General features: G+C 51.4%; 1 protein-coding gene across 1 annotated transcript in view; it reads left to right on the top strand.

The window, feature by feature from the left end:
- The first annotated feature begins 1,271 nt into the window (after nucleotides 1-1,271).
- Notch3 (notch receptor 3) overlaps nucleotides 1,272-13,538 on the top strand; it is a 43,013-nt gene continuing 30,746 nt past the window's right edge. The window contains exons 1-10 of the mRNA XM_051177470.1: nucleotides 1,272-1,466; nucleotides 3,846-3,924; nucleotides 8,792-8,934; nucleotides 9,017-9,355; nucleotides 9,441-9,563; nucleotides 9,647-9,880; nucleotides 11,383-11,538; nucleotides 11,634-11,819; nucleotides 12,931-13,044; nucleotides 13,356-13,469. Of these exons, the coding sequence (XP_051033427.1) occupies nucleotides 1,352-1,466; nucleotides 3,846-3,924; nucleotides 8,792-8,934; nucleotides 9,017-9,355; nucleotides 9,441-9,563; nucleotides 9,647-9,880; nucleotides 11,383-11,538; nucleotides 11,634-11,819; nucleotides 12,931-13,044; nucleotides 13,356-13,469 (1,603 nt within the window). The 5' untranslated portion in view covers nucleotides 1,272-1,351. The remainder of the gene's footprint in view (nucleotides 1,467-3,845; nucleotides 3,925-8,791; nucleotides 8,935-9,016; nucleotides 9,356-9,440; nucleotides 9,564-9,646; nucleotides 9,881-11,382; nucleotides 11,539-11,633; nucleotides 11,820-12,930; nucleotides 13,045-13,355; nucleotides 13,470-13,538) is intronic.

Raw genomic sequence — 13,538 nt, 5'->3', positions numbered from 1 at the left:
TGGTTTTCCACTTCTACCACATTGGTGTCCGTGTCTGTCCTTCCAGGGTTCTGTGGGTTCTCTGGCCTGGCCTGTGCTTGGGATGTCACTTTCCCCCTCCTGCTCTTGAAACTCTCCCAGGGACAGCTTAAGATGTCTGGAGTTTCCATTCTCACCCTGACAGAGGGGGCTATCAGAAGTTTTTGCAGGGCAACTGGTACTGTAAAATGCAATTTGTTAATGGTGATGAAAAGATAGGCCTCCCAGGCATGGTGGTGCATGCCTTTAATCCCAGCACTGGGGAGGCAGAGGCAGGTGGATTTCTGTGAGTTCCAGGTTAGCCTGGTCTATAGAGTGAATTCTAGGACAGCCAGGCCTACACTGAGAAACCCTATTTTTGAAAAACCAAAAGACTAAAAAAAGAAAGAAAAGGTGTGCCTCATGGTGAAACCATGTAGGTTGTGTGTGCTAGGGGCTGGCGTGGACCTTTAAAAAGCATTGTGTCTTATTTATTTATTGTGTGTGTGTGTGTGTGTGTGTGTGTGTGCTTAGGGCTGTATGTGGCACAGGGTGCATGTGGCATCAGAACATAATTTATGTGTGTTGGTTCTTTCATTCTACCATGGGAGTCCCAGGAATTGAACTCAGGTCTTCGGGATGGCTACAAACATGTTTTTCTCCTTTGGTAGACCTTTGTGTAGGAGAAAGGAGGCTGCTTCCTGGGAGAGCAGCACTCAGGCACAAGAGACTCACGTGCATGCGACTCCTGGCAACGCTGCCCAGGTTTATGGCATAGCTGGGCATGAGTTTTGAGCTGGTTAATATTTAGTTCCCCCACGAAACTTCTGCATGGGTTTGCTTGGGTCCAACAGAGGCTACAAGTTCATTAGCCTCTCTGGACCTAAGCTGGGAAGGTTGGAGTCGTGTGTGTGTGTGTGTGTGTGTGTGTGTGTGTGTGTGTGTATGTGTGTGTGTGTGTGTGTGTGTGTGTTTGCATTTGTGTCCTGGTTGTGTATGTGTGCCCTGGCTTTGGTCGTGTGCTGGAGGATGGGGATAGGTATGCTCATGAGTTGGCTGCCTGTCATGTCACGCCGGCTAGGCCAGCATCTCTTGTGGCTGATGTGAGTGTACCAAGGTCCGCAGGTCCCAGGCTAGGCTAGGCGGGTAGAGGGTCGGACCCCAAGAGGCTGGGCAAGGGGCGGGGGAGCTCAGAGCCGGCCCCGGGGCGGGGCGAGCCGCCGAGGGCTGGGGGCGGGGCGGCCCGGCAGCCTCACTTCGGCGAAGTTGGCGGCGCGGAGGCTGGCCCGGGACGCGCCCGGAGCCCTGGGAAAGAGGGAGGAGGGAGGAGGCAGGAGGGAGGGTCTCGGCCGCCATGGGGCCGGGGGCCCGGCGCCGCCGCCGTCGTCGCCTGATGGCCCTGCCACCGCCACTACCGCCCATGCGGGCGCTGCCCCTGCTGCTGCTACTAGCGGGGCCGGGGGCTGCAGGTGAGGGAATCAGGGACGTGGAGGGTGGGACTGGGGCTGCAGGGGCGGGCAAGCACAAAACCTCCTACGTTTGGGACTTAGAGGACCTGTAAGCCCAGAACTAGAGCCGGGGCAGAGGTGCAGGAGCTGGGGGCTGTATGCCAGTCATGGGGCGCGCAGGGATTAGGAATCAAAATCCTTGAATGAAGCAGGAGACCGAGACTGGGGACTCGGATGTGGGAAACTGGGGCTGAAATTTGGAGGCGATGTGTATCAAAAGTTCCAGGCTCACCCCATCCTACTTCTGCCTGGAGTCCTGGGAAGGTCATAGTGAGGGCTTAAGGTCCCCCAAGGCCTAGGACCCCTTGCACAAAAGGTTCCCCCTCACCATCCCGGGCGGGCCGGGAGTGGTGGTGGGGGGGGGTGAAGAGGGGGCGCGAAGTTCTTGGAGCTCTGAACTCTGAGAAAACTTCTCAGGCCGGAGAGCTGCAAGACCTGGCGCTGGAACGTAAGGAGCCGGAGCTGATGTCCCGGCGGCTCCCGCGCCCCCTCCCCTGCGTGCCACCCGCTCCCTCTTCTGGCTGCTAGGATCCACAGCTTCGGTACCCTGCCTCTGTGCCGGGAGGAGAAGGGGCGAGGCCCACGTGCTCTTCTCCGGCTTCAGGGCCCCCTCCCTGTGACCGGAGCCCCTCCCCAGCCGGCCTGGGGGCCCCCGCCCCTCCTCCTCCAGTCCTCACTCCCCTCCCCCGCTCGGGACAATGGCTGCGCCGTCTAGACACCCCCTCCCCCCGACCGGCCTCGCGCTTTCTTTGCCAGACAAAGCGGGACCCACGGAGGGCCAGAGAGGGGACTGAGGGGGCGCCCCCATTCCCGCCCCGGGAGGCCTGATCAGTGGGGGAGGGGCATAAGCCGGTGGCCTGGGTCAGGGGTTCTAGGGAGCCCAGGGTGGGAATCAGGGTTGGGCTCTGGTGAGAGTTTCAGAGAGGGACCAGCATCCCTAGCCTAGCCTCTGGGCTCATATAGGCAGGACCAGGCAGGAGCCACCGCCCCCGCGGGGCCAGCGCAGACTCATGGCCTGTCACACATAGATGAAAATGTGTGCATGTGCACGGGTTTAGCTAACCCACAGATGCACATTTGGCACACACAAGACACACCTGTGTGTTCACTGTTCATACGCTGTTGTGGATTCATACTAGATCAAATATGATCACACATGCATAGATGGACCAAGACTTGATATGCATTCATAGTCAAGGTCATCCTCATAATGCCAATACATGACCCATACAGACATTCCCATGGCCACACAGCTGTATGCTTGAATAATGCTGTTCCTATAGGTGATGCGCAGCTTATGTGCATATGGAGTACTTGGCTATGCTGTTCACAGATACCAGCACGGTAGCATGCACATACACTTTCACTATTAGCCACATAGTAGCCTAATACTCTCAGGTCTTCACAGACTGTCACACAAACTCACAAGCATATGTGCACAACACACACATGTACACAAGGCTCTCATAGTTGTGTCTCCCATCACACCATTTCCAGTGCGATGTCACAAAAATGAATAGGTCCCTCATTCTTAATTCATTCTCTTATGTGTCTCTGTGTCTCTCTCCTTTCAGTTTCTGTCTGTCCCTGTTCCCCCCTCCAATTCCTCTCTCTCTAAATAAGGAACACACTTCCACAGAGCCCCACACCTGCCTGAGCACATAATTCTCCAGTAGCTCAGACCCGGCCACACCTCTCACCCATCTGGCAAGACTGACACACCCAAGAGGGATACAGCTCTGAGGGATGGGGACACTGGACAGGGCAGCACATGTCTTACACCAGGTGCTTCTCCTTTACACTACACACCCTACTCATCTACTACCCAAAACCATCTTTATTGCTGTCACCAGTTACTCCTGGGTGCATGCTTTGTCTACTCTTGCCTGGCTGGAGTAGATACCCCAACATTAAGGGAAGGTAGATCCAGATACCATTCCCCTCCTCCTCCATTGTCCCAGGACATGGGCTTGAAGATGCCTTCCTTCTTTAATGCTCAGGACTTTTACTTCCTACTCTGTACCCCTTCTCTGTTATACCCATCTTAATTTGGGCAACTTCCCGAGCCCCCACATCTGGCACAAGTCAACTCCTCCTCTTTCCCACCCCTGCCTTGTGGTTCCCAGGACTTGAGCTGGCAGGGACAGCTGCGTCCCCAACAGCTGGGGCTGGGGTGGGGGGCCGTGGGAACTGTAGATGGGGGGCCTCTCAGTACCCACAGAGTCACCCTCCCAGTCTAGTGCAGCTGTTGCCTGGCAGACAGGAGAGGAAGTTCTGTCCTTATGGTTTGGGGTTCTGGGTGCCTGTCTGACCTCCCCACCTTCTTTTGCTCCCACACAGCTTCCCCTTGCCTGGATGGGAGCCCATGCGCAAATGGAGGTCGGTGCACCCAGCAGTCCTCCCGGGAGGCTGCCTGCCTGTGAGTGTCTGGCCCGGTGCCATCAGTGGGCCCTGCATGGGGAGGAGATCAGTCCTCTTCCTCCGCCTCTGAGTCTCCTGGGGGATGCTGGTATCACTTCCTCCATGTGTGTGGTTTGGGGAACCTCTTGTGTTTTCCTATTGGGAATCAGACAGAGTTAAGAGTGGAGGCTCTGAAGTCTATCTGGCTTGGGTTCAAATCCCACATCATGCTGTTAAGTGGCTGAGACTTAAACCCGTTAAGTCACAGTATTCTGGAACGGAAAATTGATTCCCAAGGCCAATGACAAATGGCTTGACAATGATGAGGACATCCATACCTTCCCATAGCTCAGGATTTAGGAGGCACGCAGGCTGCCTATACTAGAGTCCTGTTTCATTGTCCTCTGGTTTGTGTGGCCTTAGATCAGTCACTTCTCTTTTCTGTATCTCAATGCATCTGTGCACTAGGAATGTTTTGCCTGGCATATCACTGTGAAGGAGCACAAGAATTATTTGTTCAATGATACAAGAAAATGCAGAGGGTTGAGGAAGAAGATCAGGGGGTGGAAAAGAGCTAACTAGAGGCTGACAGAGCTCTGGGACATCTGGAGCCAGTGCTGAGAACCTTCTGTGCCACTGTAATGGCTTTCTTTCATGAGGTTGGCTGTGAAGATTTGAAAAGAACCTTTAACTGGGTGGTTTACATTTATCTTTCCCAGCAGAAGCAGGAGGATTGCCTTTAGTTGGAGGTCAGCTTGCATTACATGTTGAGTTCCATGCCTGCCCATGCCACAGAGTGACACTGTCTCAAAAATGCTTTGTTTTTGTGTTTAAAGGCAGGGCCTCCAGTGTGATAACTCCAGTAGATAAAGGAGCTTGCTGCCAAACTTGGCAACCTGAGTTAAATTATGGGGACCTAAAAGGTGGAAGGAGAGAGCGAACTTCTATAAGTTGTTCTCAGACTTCCACTTGCACACATGCACACACAAATTAATGTAATAAAATATAAATTAAATATACATTAAAATATATTTAAAAATGAGAGAGACTTTTGAAAGCCTTTGAGGGCTGGAGGTGTTCAGTGGTGCTTGCCTAGCCTGGGTTGGGGGAGGGGATGGACCTCAAGGTTTGTGGCCTTATTGGGCTTGTTTTCTTTTTAATGGTAATAGCAGTCCTTCCAGCAGCTATTAATTAGGTTATAAATGTGTTCATTTACTCAGTACTGGATAGACTAGTTAGTGGGTGAGCCTCAAGCTAGGTGGGAGCAGGATGACTTTCCATACAGAAGAGCCCCCTTTGAAGTTACACTGGCAGAAAAGTTACAAGTGGCCGGAAACCCATTTAGCTTCATTTGGGGGCTATTGGCCAAGGAGAATCCTGAGGCTGGGGGTTTACGTTGGTGGAGCTAGGAGGGCAGAGTGTGGCCTTACTTGGAATCACTTGGAAGGGAGGTTGAGCTACCTGGCCTGGCGCCTGCGCAGTGGAACTTACACGCCTGGACTACTGCCGACAGGTGAATACGCCCGAGGCCGTCCCGCCCCTCGACAGGTGAATCACCGGCTCACGCGGCCTCTGGGAGCCCGGATCGCGCGGAGTGGAGCCCGCTCAGGCTCCAGGTCTTTTGGGGGAGGGGGCTCACCTAATGTCCCCCTCATCCCCCAACCCTCTCATTCAATTTCTCAAATCCTGTCCGCTTAGGGGTGACCCTCCAAATGTCATTTTCTTTCACCGATACCCACCAAGTGCCCCCCCCCCCCCAAGAAGTTGGCTCCGGACTCTCCGTCACTTGGTCCTTGTCTGCCTTGCCTGTCGGTCAGTTTTCTTCTTGGAAGCCTCGCTCCCCGCTCACTTTCCCTCCCTCCCCCCCTCGTCTCCCCCAAAGCTCAGGCCGCGGGGCGGGGCGCGGGGCCGGGTTGGAACCGGCCCGACCGGTCGGCGGGGGCGCGGGGCGCAGAGCGTGGGAACCCGCCCGCGGCGCAGGGAGGGGGCCGCGCCCAGCCTGGCTATGGTACCCGCAGTCCCCTGCGCTCTGCACGCAGCGCCCCCTCCTGGCGCACCATAGTCACCGCCCTGCTGGTTTTTGGGGAAGGGGGCTGAGAGCATCACCTCCCGGTTTCGAACGCCACCCACACCCCTGCCGGGCTGAGCCTCGACTTGTTTAGTTGAGAACGGAATTCGGGGTGGGGGTATTGTAAGGTGACGCTAAAAACTGGGTCACCTGCTTTGAGTTCTGCCCCTGGCGTTTGGGACCAGACTGAGCTAGGGAATCAGTGCAGAGAGCAGGAAGGGTAGGATAGTCTAGGTTGGGGTGACATAGGTTGTATTATTGCAGAGCCTGGATCTTTTGACTTCTCTACCCACCCTCCTCACTCCTGTTTCTGGGAAGGTTGAAAGCTTAATGTCTTCTTCAATTAATTTCTTACACTCGGGATTACCTTGGTGGGTTTGGGAAAGAAAAGGGGCAGCAGGCTGCAAACCCTCCTTCCAGCATGAGGATTGAGGTGCCCATGAGAAGCCCCGCCCGATCCGTGGGAGGAGGGATGTGTGTGCTTGGGAGAAAGGAAATTTAGGGGTTGTGGTTATCTTCCATCTGCCCATGCGAGTGAGAGTTTCCCATATATGCGTGGGAGGCTGTGGCTTGGTGTCTGTGTTTGCCAGGCCAGTATGTCCAGTGTATGTATCTCTGTGGTCTCTGGGTCCTTCTGGGTGTGTCTGCCTCCTGGAGTTTGAAGCTTTCCTTTTGGTGTTCCCACTACCTGGAATGCCCTTCCCCACATCACCTTTGGCTCAACCTTTTTTAATCTTCTTTAGTGTGTAAAAATGTACACCCACCAATTCCATCACCCTAGGCTGCCTGTGAGCTTCCTGTGGTTGCTGTAACAGATTACCACAAACAGGGTGGTTTAGAACAACAGAAATGTACTCTCGAAAACTCTTGGAGGCTGGGAATTAAGGCGTTTCTAGGACTGGCTTTCCCTGTAGATGGTCCAGGGGGACAATCCCTTACTGTCTCTTCCAGCTTCTGATTGGCTCAGGCAGTCCTTGGCTTATGTCTGCCTCACCCTATTCTCTGCAAATCAATCCATTTCTATCTCAGTCTTTCTCCCTCTTTTCTTTTGCTGTCCTAACTTTTTTCTCTTGTGTCCTGGGAACAGCACCCAGGGTCCTGCACATGCTATGCAAGAGCTCTACAATTGAGCCACATTCCTAGTCTTTCTCTTCTAAAGATACTGTACATCCAGGCTGATGAAATGGCTCAGTGGTTTAGAGCGTGTATTGCTTTTGCAGAGACCCCAAGTTTGATTCCCAGCACTCAGATGGTTACCCACTGTTAACTCCAGCCCCAGAGATTCCTAAGACCTTTTCTGGCTTCTGAGAACACTGTCCTCAAGTGTACACACCCACACATGCAGCCACACATGTATACACATGATTAAAAATGAATACACAAGGGCTGGAAAAATGGCTCCGCAGTTAAGAGCTTATTGCTCTTTCAGAGGACCTGGGTTTGGTTCCTAGAAACCATATGGTGGCTCACAGCTATTCTTAATATTAGTGCCCTCTTCAGACCTCCATGGGCAGCAGGCATGCACATTGTGTACACATATACATGCAGGTAAAACATCCATATAAAAGTAAAATAGATAAATCTAAAAAAAAAAAAAAAAAATACACCTGCCATTTGGGATGGCTTGGATAATCCAGAGTGAATTCATCTTGAAATCCTTCATTATCTTACTGGCTAAAATTCTTCTTCCTTCATTCATTTTTTTTTGTGCTGGGGATTTGAATCCAGGGCTTTGTGCAACCTGGGCAAGTGCAGCACCACTGATCTATATTCCCAGACCTCTTGTTATTTGTTTAAAAAATATACATGTAGCCGGGTGTTGGTGGCTCATGCCTTTAATCCCAGCACTTGGGAGGCAGAGGCAGGCAGATCTCTGTGAGTTGGAGGCTAGCCTGGTCTACAGAGTTCCAGGACAGGCTCCAAAGCAATGCATAGAAAACCCTGTCTCAAACACACACACACACACACACACACACACACACACACACACACACACACACACATTTTTTGAGACAGGGTCTCATGTAGTCAAGACTGGCCTCAAACTTGCTATGTGGTTAAGGCTGGCTTTAAACTCCTAGTCCACCTGCTTATACATCCCAAGTTCCAAGTTTATAAATGTGAGCCACTTTGCCTGGCCCATCTCCTTAAAAAAAAGAAAAAGGTGACAGTCACAACTTCTGGGACGAGGGCATGTTCTTCAGGGGATACCACACCCTTCACAAAGCCCTTGTGGCTTATTCAAGCTGTTGCTGGCATGTTTCATATTAATCTGTTGCTTGTTTTCTTTGCCTTACCTGGCTATGAGGAAGGACCAAGAGGGTAAGAATCACTTTTATTTTGTTTGCTGCTGAGTTTGTAGTAAGCATCAATAATATTTGTTATTAGAATAAATGGGTATGGCTAGGACTGGTGGCATTCATCTTTAAACCCAGTGATGTAGAGGCAGAGGCAGAGGCAGGGGCAAATAAATTTCTGTGGGTTCCAGGCTAGCCAGGGGTATGTAGTGAAACTCTTATCTAAAAAAGAAGAAGAAAGAGGCTGGGCGTTGGTAATGCATGCCTCTAATCCCAGTATTTGGGAGGTAGAGGCAGGTGGATCTCTATGAGTTCGAGACTAGCTTGGTCTACAAGAGCTAGTTCCAGGACAGGCTCCAAAGCCACAGAGAGACCCTGTCTCAAAAAAGAAGAAAAAATAAAGACTAAATGGATGTGCTTGACAGTTTGTTTGGCAAGTGTTTTGTTTGATGTGTGTCTTGTGTTATCTGTTGGGGATTGCCATGTGTTAAATTGTCCCCACCACACATCTCTTCCCACAGGTGCCTGCCAGGCTGGGTGGGTGAGCGGTGTCAACTGGAAGACCCTTGTCACTCAGGCCCCTGTGCTGGCCGTGGCGTCTGCCAGAGTTCAGTGGTGGCGGGCACTGCGAGGTTTTCCTGCCGTTGTCCTCGTGGCTTCCGAGGTAAAGGGGTGGGCTTGGATGGGAGCCCGAGTTAGGCAAGGATGTGGTCAGTCCCAAGCTCACCCTCTCCTGGTTCTTCCAGGTCCAGACTGTTCCCTCCCAGATCCTTGCCTCAGCAGCCCTTGTGCTCATGGAGCCCCCTGCTCAGTGGGGTTGGATGGCCGCTTTGCCTGTTCCTGTCCACCTGGCTACCAGGGTCGAAGCTGCCGGAGTGACGTAGATGAGTGCCGAGGAGGTGGGCCCTGCCGCCACGGTGGTACCTGCCTCAACACTCCTGGCTCCTTCCGTTGCCAGTGTCCACTTGGCTATACAGGGCTGCTGTGTGAGAACCCCATAGTGCCCTGTGCCCCTTCCCCATGTCGTAATGGTGGCACCTGTAGGCAGAGTAGTGATACCACCTATGACTGTGCTTGTCTTCCTGGTGAGTAAGTGGTACCCAGGGGAGGCAGCTGGGGACAATAGACTAGCCTCCTAGTGACCATCCTTACCTTGTCCTCCCCTACTAGGTTTTGAGGGCCAGAACTGTGAAGTCAATGTGGATGACTGTCCTGGACATCGGTGTCTCAATGGGGGAACGTGTGTAGATGGTGTCAACACTTACAACTGCCAGTGCCCTCCTGAGTGGACAGGTGGGCACCAGGGCCCCAAGGAGCTGGGGGCTGACGTTGGGTGGGTGCACGGGCAACCTAGACCAGTACACTTTGTGCCCTAGGCCAGTTCTGCACAGAGGATGTGGATGAGTGTCAACTGCAGCCCAATGCCTGCCACAATGGGGGCACCTGCTTCAACCTTCTGGGTGGCCACAGCTGTGTATGTGTCAATGGCTGGACGGGAGAGAGCTGCAGTCAGAATATTGATGACTGTGCTACGGCTGTGTGCTTCCATGGGGCCACCTGCCATGATCGTGTGGCCTCTTTCTACTGTGCCTGCCCTATGGGCAAGACAGGTGAGAAGTCATTTTCTTTGTGGGCAACAGGATTCCACTGATGGTTTCAGACTCAAAAGATTGTGATGAGGCTGGGTTATTGCTTATTAATAGATCGAGTGCTTAGTGTACACCAGACCCTGGGTTCAATCCTTAGCACTAAGGAAGTAAAGATGAGGAAAGGAGGGGGAGGGAGGAAAGGAGGGAGGGTGTGCTGGAGACTGGATTTGGGAGGAAGGCCTCACTGGTACACAGTCTAAGGCAGACACCGATGGATGGGGGAACTACTGAGAGGTCTGACTGGGAAAGAGGCAGGACCTAGGGAAGTTAGAAAGGGCAGAGGATGTGTTGAGGAGGGGTGTTTGGATAGCTGGGGACACGCCTTTAATCCCAGCACTCAGGAGGCAGAGGCAGGTGGATCTCTGTCAGTTTGAGGCCAGCCTGGTCTACAGAGTGAGTTCCAGGACAGCCAAGGCTATTACACGGAGAAACCCTGTCTTGAACCGCCTCCCCCACCAAAACAAAACAAAACAAAACAAAACAAAAAAAAAAAAACAAATTTTATTTTATTTGTTTTGGCTGCGTGTATGTCTCTGGTTGGTCCCACATGAGTGACTAGTATGCTCAGAGGCCAGAAGAATTAACCAGATCCCCGACACTGGAGTTATAGGAGGTTATGAGCTGCCATATGAGTGTTGGGAGTCAAAACTAGGTGCTCTTAGCTGCTGAGCCATGCTTTTAGCCCTTAGTGACTTATTTGTAAACTATTTCCAAGTTATTTTCAAATGGTTTAGAAGAAACAGGTTAACAGATAAATTAATAGTAATTAATTTATAGTAATAGTATAGTAATAGTAATGGTAAACCAAGGCCCTTTATGTGAAACATACTCTGTGTATTTCAAACCTTTTCATAATAAATGGCTTTAAAAAAACAAATACTAAGTATACTACTGGTTCATATAAGCAAGAAATAGGAGTCATTCAAGTGTGGTGGTGCAAGCCTTTAATCCCAGCACTTGGGGGGCAGAAGCAGGCGGACCTCTGTGAGCTCCAGGCTAGCCTGGTCTACAGAGTGAGTGCCAGGATAGCCAGAAGAAAAGAGACGCCCTGCCTTGAAAAACAAACAAGCAAACAGACAAAGAAAAAAACAAACGAACAAACAACAAAAAGAGGAAGCAAGTATGATGGACCAGATTGATGTTCTGAGAGTTAAAGGTGCTCACTGAATAAGCCTAGCAATCTAAATTCCATCACTGGGACCCACATAGTAGAAGGAGAGCATCAACTCCCCCAGGTCATCCTCTGACTTCTATATATGCGCTATGATATGTGCATATTCCCCAGATAAGTAAATTAATCAAAAAAGTAATAATAAATGAAAAGCGAGGTAGTATCATTCATGCTTTGTATGCCCAGGGTTCTGGAGTTCTACTCCTAGAACCAACCTGGTCCCTCAAATGCTATGTGGGAACTTTGGGCAGATCTGGGGACCAGTTCTTGATCTTGGCTTACCTTTTCTCAGGCCTCCTGTGTCACCTGGATGATGCGTGTGTCAGCAACCCTTGCCATGAGGATGCTATCTGTGACACGAACCCCGTGAGCGGTCGAGCCATCTGCACCTGTCCACCTGGCTTCACTGGAGGGGCATGTGACCAGGATGTGGACGAGTGCTCCATTGGTGAGAGGGGCAGCTTCTGGAAATGAGCCTGAGAACAGGGGAGAGGTGGAGCCATGCTTGGCCACGCCCATACTGGCTGTGCCCTCATCCCACAGGTGCCAACCCCTGCGAACATCTGGGTAGGTGCGTGAACACACAGGGATCATTCCTGTGTCAATGTGGCCGAGGCTACACTGGACCTCGCTGTGAGACTGATGTCAATGAATGTCTGTCTGGGCCCTGCCGCAACCAGGCCACATGTCTTGACCGAATTGGCCAGTTCACCTGCATCTGCATGGCAGGTGGGTGGTGGATGTGTTGTGGGTGGGTCCTGAAGGTTGGGGCCTGGGCAAGAAAAGCCAAGGGTGAAAATGGGTTCATTTTTATTTATTTAAAAATATTCTGGGCATGGAGGCATTTGCCTATAATTCTGGCACTTGTGAGGCAGAGGTAGCGTGGACTACTTGGTGAGTTCTAGGATAGCTAGGATTATGAAGTGAGACCCTGTCTCAAATAAAATAAAATAAAATAAAATGGGGCTAGAGAGATAGCTTAGTCGTTAAGAGTAATTCCTGCTTTTCTAGAGAGGACAGAGTTTGGCTCCCAGCACCTGTATGGGGCAGTTCACAACACCTGTAACTGTAGCTCCAGGGACTATACCACCCTCTTCTGGACTTTGAGGGTACCCATGCCCCCCCCCCCTCACACACACACACACACCAAAAACAAACAAAAACCATTTCAAGCCAGCTATAGCGGCACACACTTTTAGTACATGGGGATTGCAGGTCAGCCAGGACTAGAAACTGTGCCTAGTACCAATATTTCTTTCAAAAATTGCATTTATCTATGAGTGTGTGTGTGCGCGTGCGTGCATGGCATGGTGTGAGCATGGAGATTAGAGAATAGCTTTCAAGAGTCAATTTGTCCACCATGACGGCTCCACGTTGTCACGCTTGGGAGTAAGCACCCGTATCTATTGAGCCATCTTGCTGTCTTCAAACTGGGTTTAAGGTGAAGCTTCCTGGCTGGAGAGAGAGGGAGAGAGAGTTCTGTGTCTTTAGGGTGGAACCTTGTTTGTAGCCCTGGATAAGGTAAGTGCAGGCCCAGAGCAGAGTTTTACCAAATGATGTTGGAGGGGGAGCTTCATACACCTCGATCCATGTGAGACAACAGCTGAGTGAGGGCTCAGTGTGTTTGAGACTAAATCTGAATCTGAATGTGGTCGTGCTTACCTGTAATCCCAGCATTCGGGCAGCTGAAACAGGAGGATCACTAGTTTGAGGCCAACCCAAGGTACATAGCAGGAACCTATCTCAATCAAACAAAAACAAAATCAAAGCCCTGAAACTAAAGTGAGAAAGACCTTCGGAGGGGAACTACCGTTGCCCCATGCCAACCATGCCCTTCCAGGGTTCACAGGCACCTATTGTGAGGTGGACATCGATGAATGTCAGAGCAGCCCATGTGTCAACGGTGGCGTCTGCAAGGATCGAGTCAATGGCTTCAGCTGCACCTGCCCATCAGGTGAGGACCCTGGGACAGGGAGCCTGGTATGTCATGTTATGACAGCATTGAAATTGAAAAAAGAAAGCAATTAGTTAATTCATTTGTGTGTGTGTGTGTGTGTGTGTGTGTGTGTGTGTGTATACGTGGGTTCTGTCCTTCCACAATACGGGTCTTGGGAATTGAACTCAGGTTCTCCTTTCTCCTCTTGAGCCATCTCCTTGGCCTTGACTACATTGAAATTAATTTAAAACAAAGAGGGTTTCCCTCGAATAAGGCAGGGCGTCAGCTTTGGCTATGAATGTCACTTTTCATCCATTACTTACTCCCAGGGTTCAGTGGGTCCACGTGTCAGCTGGACGTGGATGAATGTGCAAGCACTCCCTGCCGAAATGGTGCCAAGTGTGTGGACCAGCCTGACGGCTATGAATGTCGCTGTGCAGAGGGTGAGGGTGGACCGTGAGACTGTAGCAAGAACCACAAGGTGGGCTGGTGGGCTGATGGGTATCAAGGAC

Source organism: Phodopus roborovskii, unplaced genomic scaffold, assembly GCF_943737965.1.
Source record: "Phodopus roborovskii unplaced genomic scaffold, PHOROB, whole genome shotgun sequence".
In the NCBI taxonomy this organism is placed as follows: domain Eukaryota; kingdom Metazoa; phylum Chordata; class Mammalia; order Rodentia; family Cricetidae; genus Phodopus; species Phodopus roborovskii.
This window is presented reverse-complemented; position numbering and strand designations above follow the sequence as displayed.